Source organism: Tiliqua scincoides, chromosome 2 (assembly GCF_035046505.1).
Source record: "Tiliqua scincoides isolate rTilSci1 chromosome 2, rTilSci1.hap2, whole genome shotgun sequence".
NCBI classification, from domain to species: domain Eukaryota; kingdom Metazoa; phylum Chordata; class Lepidosauria; order Squamata; family Scincidae; genus Tiliqua; species Tiliqua scincoides.
This window is the reverse complement of record NC_089822.1, coordinates 209,812,300-209,823,059: the sequence shown is the minus strand read 5'-3', so window position 1 is coordinate 209,823,059 and position 10,760 is coordinate 209,812,300. Positions and strand designations below refer to the sequence as shown.

At 43.7% G+C, this 10,760-nt stretch overlaps 1 protein-coding gene across 1 annotated transcript; it reads left to right on the top strand.

The window, feature by feature from the left end:
- Positions 1 to 3,267: 3,267 nt before the first annotated feature.
- MUSTN1 (musculoskeletal, embryonic nuclear protein 1) lies at positions 3,268 to 8,514 on the top strand. Its single transcript, XM_066615153.1, has 3 exons — positions 3,268 to 3,376; positions 6,379 to 6,499; positions 8,058 to 8,514. Exons 1-3 carry the CDS (start codon positions 3,368 to 3,370, stop codon positions 8,162 to 8,164), a joined length of 237 nt encoding a protein of 78 aa, XP_066471250.1. The 5' UTR covers positions 3,268 to 3,367; the 3' UTR covers positions 8,165 to 8,514.
- The last annotated feature ends 2,246 nt before the right edge of the window (positions 8,515 to 10,760 follow it).

Below are 10,760 nucleotides of genomic sequence, written 5' to 3'. Positions count from 1 at the left end.
AGACATAAAGCTTTGCCTTTGCAAAAAGGGGCCTCAATGTGTTTATGCTAGTGGAATGCAGTAGAGATAATGGTACCAGGCTGCACTAACAAGAGATGTGCCTGAGATGATGTGTTATGCTGGACATGCCAAGATGTGCCTTATCACTTATTATGAGTTATGCTGCTCTCTACCTGTCTTTAGAAAGTTTGTAATTTTCCAGGCTTTGTGAGCAAAACCCCACCTTTTGATACGAATTGAAACCTATCAGTTGCTTGCCCACCTCTGCTGCAAAATGTAACCAATCAAATATACAGGGCTTTAGACAAAGAGACTCTATAAAAGTGCACCCCACTATAGTTGGGTGTGCCTGTTTGCTTTGGCCTTGAGTCCCGTGGGTGCCCATCACATGCGATGAAATAAAGAAGCCTGCAAACTTTCACTCCTGGTTCCGAGCATTATTGAGTTGCTTCCTTCAACCTTGCAACATGGGGAATTTTACATTTGGGGGATATCTGATTATAATTTTGTCTGATTTTACCCAAGGCCAGATCCTTGAAAGTAACTTACCAGTAACTGTTACCAGAGAACTGTACAGTCTCTAATTTATTAAAAGTACAGTAAAAGATCATAAGATACATTTTTATTCTTTAACCATTTAAATTCTGCTCTTCACAACCTTTTTGTAAACACTATCAGAGTAAATGCACTCTAAACAACATACCAGTAGAACCATTAATTAAATCCTTCTTTAAGTTGTCTGGTATGTTAAGCCAGAGGCTCTACATATAACATACAACTTATAACACTAACTGGGAGCGTGCAGTTCAATTCACAGCAGAGAGACAAGCAACAAGGACTGAGTGTGAACAAGCACAGCTACACATAACTGCAATCTGATTTCTTCAGAAGCAGACCCATTGCTTTCCATGGGTGTTATTCTTAAGACATGGTGCACTGGACTTTGTTTCAGATGGAAATGAGGATGACATCCTGGTGTTTTAAAAACCAGACCTCTGCCAAACATTTGCGAAATGATACAAAATGATGCAGAAGGGTTGGGTGTGATCCTGCCAAAGAGAATGATTGATTTAAATTGCTTGCTTGATTTAAATTGTGCCTGGCTTACTTTTTTCTCAGGAGGAGGGAATGAAAGGGTTAACTTTGGCTGCAGTTATAGTCTCATGACCTGGTTGCCTTGGAGACTAATAGCCCTTAATTATCTCTATTGTCTTCTTGCTGTCCTCTGGGCTTCTCCTGGCCACCTGAACAGCCCTGACCTCTGAGTGACCTGCTGATAAGGCTTGATTTATTGGCAGAAATTTCTCTATTTACTGGCAAGTATATATGGTAGTCAAAGCTTCTCTTGGGGATCAAGTGTAGCTTTTCCCAAAATGTGCATCACAATGCCCAGGGGTGTCACAAAACACTCAGTGGAGCATCCTGGGATCCCTGCCGCCCAGCAGTGAGACCCCAGTACAAGCCTCCAAGCAGCCACAGGAGCTCAGTGTAGTGCGCAGAGCTGTAGTGCATAAAAACTACAGGCTGGAGAAAGTTTTCCTACCTGCCCTGACCCTCTTACTGCTGTTTTGAGGCTTGTGTTAAGCCTCCAAACCCGAAAGTGAGTGGCAATTACATAAACATGTGACTCGTTTTACATCATTATTGCTCACTTCTGGGTTCTGAGAGTTTGGGAACTGCTGATGTAGGGGAGGGAGGTTCTTGTGAGCCAGTATTGCTGAAAGGTAGAGGTTCTAGCTCTTTGGAAAGCAGATGTTGGTACATAGCCATTCATTTGAGTTGAGGGAGCCTATGGAAATATGTTTGCATTACAACAGGTTTTCCCAGTGCAGGATTAACAGAAATCCAAAAGCAAAACTGTTGAAAGTTGCATTGATCCAGCCTTCTGCAAAGTTAGAACAACCTCAACTCCCGTCCTTTGGAGAACTTCCCAACAATGGCAAAATTCATCTCATTTGCATGGTGTAAATAACATGTTGGGAGGTGTCTTTTGGAAGTGTTGGAGTTGATGTAACTCCGTCTGCTGTTCAGAGGGGGCAGGATGATGTCCAGAAAGGGTCAAGCTAGGGCCCAGTGACTCTGACCTTTTTACCTGTTCTCTCTGTGATCCTTGTGGGGTGTGGCCCTGACTGTTTATCCTTCCCTTCAACTCTGAGCACTTCCTCTTGTCCTCTGACCACCAACCTGTTAAGATGTGCACACCAGGGCTCTGATGCCCAGGCCATCTTGAGCACAAGGCAGCTCTAGGGCCTTGCTATCTCTAAGTAATAGCTGAACCTCTGATCCTAATCAGATGCTGTAAATATACCCTCAATAGAACTGTAAGTAAATAACTTTTTTTGCAACTTTAACAAGCCATTGCCTCTTTGTCTTTTTTTCATTGATTAGCAGTCAAGCGGGTGAGGGAGGTTCCCTGGGGTGATACCCAAAGGGGGGTTCTGCTGCTTAAGCTACTCTGCTTTCCCCCAAAGAAGAAACTATTTTTAATTTCCTCCAACAAGAAGGTGTCTTATGTTTCATCAGGAGCCTTCCTAAAGCATATTTACAGGATGATCTTAACTAGGCTTACTTGGAAGTGAGAGCTTGGCTCGAATTTCTCAGCAAACAGTCTACAACTGAGGAATGTTGGGGGGGCACATGGAGAGAGATTGGTAGGCAGGCATGCTTAACCTCCTCCTGTTCCTACCAATTCTTTGCACAAATGCTGCTCCCGAAGTCATATTTCCCTTAGCAGGGAATACAATACTTCTGGTTTTGAATTTGCTTTGAAAAAAATTGATTTGAAATGGTCTTGGGGGAGGGACACTTTCAGGGAAGAATTTCCAGGTAGGAGAAGGCTTAAGCATCTCCCCGTGAGGAATTCTCCTTTGCAAATGCTCCCCAATTCAACATTTCCCTCATGATGTCCGGACCTGCTGCGAAGTTGTTTGATTTTAATGAGATCTACTCCTACATATGTCTGCTAGGCGTCACAGCCAAAGTGGAGCATCTGCAACAAAGCATTGCCCTTTTACAGCTATAAATAGAGCCTCAGAGGGTTCCCTTGGAACAAGTACTTGTTCAAGTCCACGGGACAAGACTTCCACATAGTTCTGCTGGCCCAGCTGTCTTCTCTTGTCACTCGTGCGGTTCTTCCAGCTCCTGTCATACAGGGCAGTGAATGCTGCACGCCTCGGTCACCGCTAAGAATAAACCTCTCAACAACAAGGCTGTGTCAATCCAAAACACTCCAGGAACTGCATTGGGAAGATGACCCTGTATAATGACCTCCCACAAGAGCCTATATAAGCGTGGAGTGAGCAGGCTACCTCAGAGTTTGGATATTGACCAAGGAGGTGACTAGCTCCGTTTGTGTGAGTACTGTAACATGTCCCAGGTATGAGCCTTTTTACCACTTACAAGGATATTGCTTTATGGTGTTGCTCCTCTTTTAGTATGCAGCTCTGGTAGTCTTATAGCCTGTGGTTGCTAACTGGATAAATTTATCTTGTATTGGTTTTATAAAAGACTTGTCTGCCAATTATTCTAAACACAGGCTTTTGGGACAGCAAAAAAGTAGCAAAGCTTTCTTCTGCCTCCCCCCCCTTGCTTTTTTTCAGGGTGGCTGCCATATGGGGTGCATATAAAAAGTATGAGTTTCTACTGGAAAGGATTGTGCCGAAGTTGGGACAGAAGTAAAGTTTGGAGCAAGCTATACACAGAGGCAATGCAGAAGCTTCTTGTAGGGCCCTAATAGAGGCATTCGGCTCTGTTCTGATTTCTGTTCACAGTAAATCTCAGCTGAAGGCAATATTGGAGCTCATCAGGGTCTGGTTTCTGTTTTCCCATGACAGTTTCAGATGAATTTTGGGATGGATTGTGTTTGCCTGCAAGCAGGGGGGTGAATTCTGGCTCACACCTTGCCTAGGACTAAATTTGACACTCCACCAACATTGGAAGAAATGCTGTGCCCTGGCAGGAATCGTATCCTGGTCCTGATGCCAGCAGACCTGCTGAACTAACTTTTCTCTACAGGGAATTTTGCCTGCTTTACAAGCTAATTCCACTGCAGCAGGGGGAGAGGAGTTAGGCATGGATCTGCTAGTGACCCTACTTTCTGGAGTCAGCTTTAAATCACTTGACTTGAAAGGTGGTGAGCCACTTCTCTGTCGCAGCTTGCTATGCAATCAGGAAGATTCTCTGTCCCCGCACAAATGTCCAGGGGTGGTTGATATGCAGAAAATTGCCTCGTCTACGTAGTGATTTGCTCAACATCAGCAGTTTGCCTCATGAGAACAGTTTCCATGTGGGAGTCCTTGAATATGGCATTATGAATGCATAGATGGTTCCACCGTTGCATGAAACCTGCTGTTTCCAGGCCAGCATTCAAGCTCTGATGTGACTTCTAGTTCTTTGGCTACAAAGTATATCAACAGAACATCAATCTGCTGATGTGAGCCAGTTTCTGGAAAAAAACAAGCTTTTAATTTGCCATAGTCTCTGGCTGGCTATGTTGTTTTGTTCCCTAGAGTTCTGAAATGTTTTTGTTCCCACAGTAAACTGGTAGTAAGCTATTCCCATGCTTTTTTCAATTTGCAGAACAGCCATCACTACTAATTTATCCCTGATTGCCCTTGAACTTGCAAAACAAGCAATCATTTCTGTGTTTAACCCAGTATGCTTTCAAATGATCATGTAAGCCAGTGATTCTCAAACTTTTAGCGCTGGGGCCCATTTTTAAGAATGAGAATCTGTTAGGACCCACCAGAAGTGATGTCATGACTGGAAGTGACATCATCCAGCAAGAAAATTTTTAACAATCCTGGGCTGCAATCCTACTCACACTTACCCAGGAGTAACTCCCATTTACTATCATTGTTAAAAGCATATACACAGTAGCCTGTTAAAGGTACAGATGTGTAACATTTCCCCAAATGCAGTCACATACTAGGGTAGCATCAAATCTAATATATTAAAACTAAAATATTGAAATGAATGGGGACCCACCTGAAATTGGCTCACAACCCACATAGTGGGTCCCAACCCACAGTTTGAGAGAGCCATTTAGTGTATATATGGGATTTGGGGTCTTGATATAGCCAAGTAGGTATGATGGGGTGCATAGCTCACTGATAGAACATGTGCTGTGCATGCAGAAGGGCCCTGTTCAGTCCCTAGCATCTCTATTTAATGGATCTTGAGTAGCAAAGGCTGAGAGAGACCGTAGCGTGTTGCTGATTGAAAAGAAGAGACAGCATCGGGCTATCTGGACTAAAGGTCTAATTCTGTATAATGCAGTCTCATTGTTTAGTACTTCAGCTTTATTCTTGTCTTGGCAAAAGCAAATTGTCCAGCTTATACTGGACAAAGAGCACTTATTGTTTTGCATTGACAAACTGTTTCGGATGGGCCATAACAACTGCATAGTGCTTTAGAGCACTGAACATAACTTAAGCAAAAAGACAGACCCTTTTAAATTAAATTTCAAATTGAAATTGAACTGAGGTTGAATTTCAAGTGGAAGAAAGGAGCAAGAGGAAGAAAGAAATGAAGAATATGCATAAAGAATTCAGTTGCACATTGCTGGGCTCAATTTCAGTATTGGATAGAATTGCTGACACGTTGATAGAAATTAGAATGGGGTGCAAGTGGTCAGAAGCCCTCTTCTTGCTATTACTTTTCCAGCAAGACTTCCTGTTGTACAGATGATTAACTCTTGGGAGTTGTTCAGGCTCTGGAAACATTGAAAGAAACCTGTCTTGGCTAGTACTCTTTTAGCAATTTTGGCTGCTCAACTTTAAGGGAAGAGGCCCACTACATTCCCCCTGTTTGCCCCTTGAGTCCATATGCACCTATACCCATTGGGTGATCTTCAAGCATGATATCACGGTAGGAAATTATGTGCAACTGCCTGCTCATATTCTTAGTACTTTCCCCTTCTTCTGAAATGTAGATATATGTCCTCAGTGCTAGGATTTGTGTTTTTGCTTCTGCTATACTAAAGCACTCTTGATCACTGAGGATAGTTATCACAACATTACCAGAAGCAAGGAGAAGATTGGTTGGGTCCAGTGATTCCCAAACTGTGAGCCGTGGCTCCCCGGGGAGCCACGGAAACCAGCCAGGGGAGCAGTGGAATCATCCCAAAAGACTCGTCGCCCTATACAATGTATAGGATTGTAGCCCTAATAGGGAGCAATGGCACAGTAGATCAAGGGAGCCACCAGTCCAAGTTTGGGAATACTGGGTTATGCAGTTTTTGTTCATGATCTATAGATAATACATTTTTGGTCATAACCAGAAAGTTCTTATTGTACTGTGACTGAATACCAACCGCATTTCTTCTGTTAGATGGTTTGTATCTAAGAGAGGGGTATGTGCAAATATTTCTCTTTCTAGCCAGCTCCAGTGAAAAAGAAGCGCCCTCCAGTAAAAGTGGAAGACCTCAAAGGGGCTCGCGGAAAACTCTCTGGCAACCAAGAAATTAAATCCAAAACCTACCAAGTCATGAAGCAGTGTGGTATGTACATATGCTTGGGGACACATCCGCTGGTTTAGAAGAATGTTACCAGAGCGCTATGAGAATTGGCGCCTGCGTGATTTAAGTAACAGTTTGTGGCATCTCGTATTAAGCAGGTATGAAGAACACATGTTACCCACGCTGTGTGATAAAAGGCAAATCTCTTTCATACTAATGCAAAGTCAAGCATTATCTTGAACTTTGCTGGCTAGCTGGTTGCCTCACCTGACCTGGCTGTGGGGTTGGGGGCTGAGGGGGTAGACATAACAGAATAAAACAGCTACTTATTAACGCTCTGAGGCTTTCTGGATACCTGCAGTACTATCCAAAGCTATTCTTATAGCACACAGGATCTTTTTTAAAAAAATTCTTATTCCAAGCAAGGTTTGGTTGAATTCCATTAGTAGTTTTGCTCAATAAGATGGCAAGGAGGATAGAAATGTAAGCCTTATACTAGGAGGAGTTTGAACTCACCTTAAGTGCACAGTATAGCCTTATATCCCAGAGAATGTACAAACTGGGTAATAAAGTCATTTAAATGTTTTCATTGGTCCCTATAGTACCATGAGATGTATGGGAGAGACACAGTGGCATTAAAAAAAACAAAGGGCTATTTTAGAACCTGTTCAATGTGGCATCCCTTGTACAGAAAGGTGTCTATGACCTGTACTGCTCTTCAATTCCTACTGTCAGTGCAAGTGCCTATGGTTGGAAAGGACCCTTTTCCAGTAACGGTTTGCCTTGCATTGCAAACAGTTGGAGAGCGGCACTAGCCACCCTCGCCCTCAAAACAGATGCACGAACTCCTTTTCAGAGACAACAAAGAGATCCCAGCATAGGCTTTTTTGGAACATTTTCCTTCCGACAGCAGCTGCTTCTCCCCACGTTCCCCTTCTGTTGTTCAAGCAAAAGCAGCTTTTACAAGGTTTGATTCCATTTTGGTAAAGGGTTAAGAACCTTCCCTATTCAGCACATAGTAACAAAACAGAAACCTACGAAGTTTCCCCCCATGTAATGTTGCGTTGCTGTCTCAGGGGCAGTTTTCTCTAATGGTATGTTTCACATGAGCATGGATGCTTTTGATTCTCCCTCCCCCACCATTCTTAACAATAGATTTCCCACTCCCCCGGTTAGTATTGTGTTTCTGCTGTCGCAGGATTGGGCTAGAGCTGCAGTAGAACTAACAGTGACCCCTCTCTTTTCAGTATGCATCCACCCTCCTCCCCCCCCCCCCCAAAAAAAAAAGATCATCTACGTAAGTTCTATCTGGTAAAAGTAATAGAACTATCTTCTCAGGGCTAGAGCTTTCCAAAATGGAGAGGAAGTGTCTTGCTTTAGATCCATATACTGTATTCTTAAAAATGCATTTGCAAATGATCTCCAACAGTTGTGGGGACACAGAGCCCCTGGACATGTGCCAGACAGTCTCTTTAAAAGAGAGTTGTGTGCATTTCAATGGGATGGTGTCTTGATTATGTTGGGTCTCCCTTTTCCACAGCTGCTGTTGCAAGTGACTCATTCTAGCTGAAGTATTAATTGATTCCTGTTCTTTTTCCAGAGCAATCTGGCACTGCGGCACCCTCCATATTCAGCCGAGACCGCACAGGAGGGGAAACGGTCTTCGATAAGCCTAAAGAAGAGACTCCAAAGAGCGTCTTTGGCTAACTGCCAAGCTCAAGATCTGCGATGAATATTCATGGAGCACTTCACCCCTTATTTTGCTTTCACATACACCAGTCTTATTACTGTGCCGTTAACTTAATTATTTCAACTACTAATTAACAAGAGAACTTACATGGGAAGATACAAATTCTTTTTATACGTGGTGGCTTGTTCTGTTTTTTGTTTTTTTTCTTAGCTGTGTGCTGTGGGGGATTCGAGTGCAGGCTGGTACAGTAATGACCAATTTTGTTACACGCTGACATTCTTCTTGCTTTTAAATTTATGTTCCAGGTCTGCGCCCCAGTGATTATGATTTTGATGTGTAAAACCAATAAAGCACATGGTGGTTTTGATTCTGGTTGTGTTTGTTTTCTCATAGAAAAAACAGCTGTTCATAGAACGATGTCGTCACAAGCATAACTGAAGGAATTTTTGTGCGTTTCCCAAAGAGACTCCCAGGAGGAAGATTAGTCTATTTATTCAGGGAGGGCAGGCACCAAATAGTGTTCTCAGTAGCATACTCTGGTTAGCAGAGCCATCCTTTGTACAGCTTGAATCCCCAGAAGCCAAGATTTCCAGTGTTCTGTCCAGAAGAAAAAACAACATTGAGGCAGAGGAGGCAATTCCAGTGCAAATTCCCAGGCAGCAGTGTGTCCAAAGCCCCTTCTGACTTTGGTTGACTGTGCTTGGATTTCCATAGGAATAGTTATTCTGGGGTTGTCACAAAATGAAGGGTGGCCTGAATCTTCACTGTAGGAAACAGCAGGCTGAAACACACTAATCCTTGGTAGTTGTAGTCCTTGCTCTCTTCTGGAATTGGGAGTTGTCAGGAAGTGAAAGGGAAGCCTCCCCGGAAATGGAGGAGGTGGGAGACATATGTAACCACATTGTGCAGTGCTCTCTGTCTACCTGTCACTGGAAGAGCTGACAACATGGGCTTTTGAACTTGAAGATTGATTTAAAGGCTATTTTGAAAGCTACCAACTTTCATCCCCATTTCAGTCTCTCTTCCATTCCATCCTGAGGCGCTTTCATCTGTCCTGCGGAGCGGACAGATGAAATTAAATTAAAGATGCAGAATTAAAACCATGATTTCACAAGGCATTTAGTATAGTATTATCCAGCATGAAGCCCTTCCCCTTGGCTGAGATCCTCCTATAATGTTTATAAAGGTAAAGGTTTCCCCTGCACAGTCGTGTCCGACTCTAGGGGGCGGTGCTCATCTCCGTCTCTTAAGCCAGTGTTGTCTGAAGACTTCTTACATGGTCATGTGACCAGCATGACTAAACACCAAAGCACACGGAATGCTGTTACCTTCATACCAAAGTGGTACCTATTTATCTACTTGCATTTATATGCTTTCGAACTGCTAGGTTGGCAGGAGCTGAGGCAAGTAACGGGATCTCACCTTGTTCCACAGCACCAGGATCTCAAACTCCTAGGTTGCCAACCTTTCAGCTGACAGTCCAGAGTCTTTAAAGCACTCAGCCACTGCTTACTCAGAAGTAAGTTTCAGTCAGTAAAGATCCTTTCCAATGCTGTTTGAGAGTCACGTCTGCAAGTTCAGCCCATTTGATGGTCTTCATATTCAGCCTGGGTGGGGCATTGGTGCTGAATAGCCTCTGATGTGCCCCTTGAATAGTGTCTCTGAATGTCCCTAATGTCAGTTTCTTTTCCCATTGGGGGGGGGGGAGGGAAAGCTTTAGTTATACTCTTTCTTTTTCTTTAATAGATTTCCATGGTCAAATAGTACTCTTCTACAAAACCGCCCTTTCCCTATGGGAGCAGTGGCCGTAGCAATAGGCATACCAGTTGATGCAAGGACCTATAGAGTCTACTAATGCTATGTGGGCTCCGTTTTAGTATCTTCTAGTCCACTGGTTCCCAACGTGTGGTCCGGAGACCACAGGTGGTCCGCGAGACCTTGAGAGGTGGTCCACGAGGTCTCAGGAAAAGCAATTGCTTTTTATCACTTCCAGCATCTCTCTGAGTGAGCAGTCTCCAATGGACCACCAGAGAGGGGGGAGAATGGACCGCCTGCAGCTGGCAGCAAACCACAAATCTTCTTTATAAATAATAAGTTTTTTGGAATTACAGGCCACCCATGTTATCTGCAAGTTTGGTACCTGTGGATTTGTTCATCTGCTGGTCCCCAAACCTATGGTGCGGGCCAACCTGGAGCCTCTGGAGGTGAGGGGAGCCATGCTGCTCTTGCCTCTGGAGGCTCTTCTGAAGCACACAGAGGCCGTGTGTATCCACTTGTGGGCTTCAGAAGAGCAGCCAGCATATTAATTTAAATGCATCTGCAGACATATCGCCTCTTCAGGGTGCCCCATGTGATCCTGTTTGCCTGCAGTATCACTTTGGAGACATGGCTCTCTCTATTGCATACTGACCATTTTAACATTTGGCCAAGTGGCAGGACATTTATTGCTTAGGTGATCAATCAGCATTTTCAGAGATTTGGCAGGTCTAGTTCAAAAGTACCCATTTTTTCCCATGCATTGAAAAGTGGCTGATTGAGGGTTACTGTTAAATTGGGGGTAATGACATGTTAACCCTGCTGAATGTCATGCATGGTCAGAAACTCTTGCACTGC

Bases quoted from the DNA above. Each gene is read 5' to 3' on its own strand.
- MUSTN1 (XM_066615153.1), top strand. The intron at 6,500-8,057 runs GTATGTACATAT...TTCTTTTTCCAG, and splicing joins CCAAGTCATGAAGCAGTGTG to AGCAATCTGGCACTGCGGCA.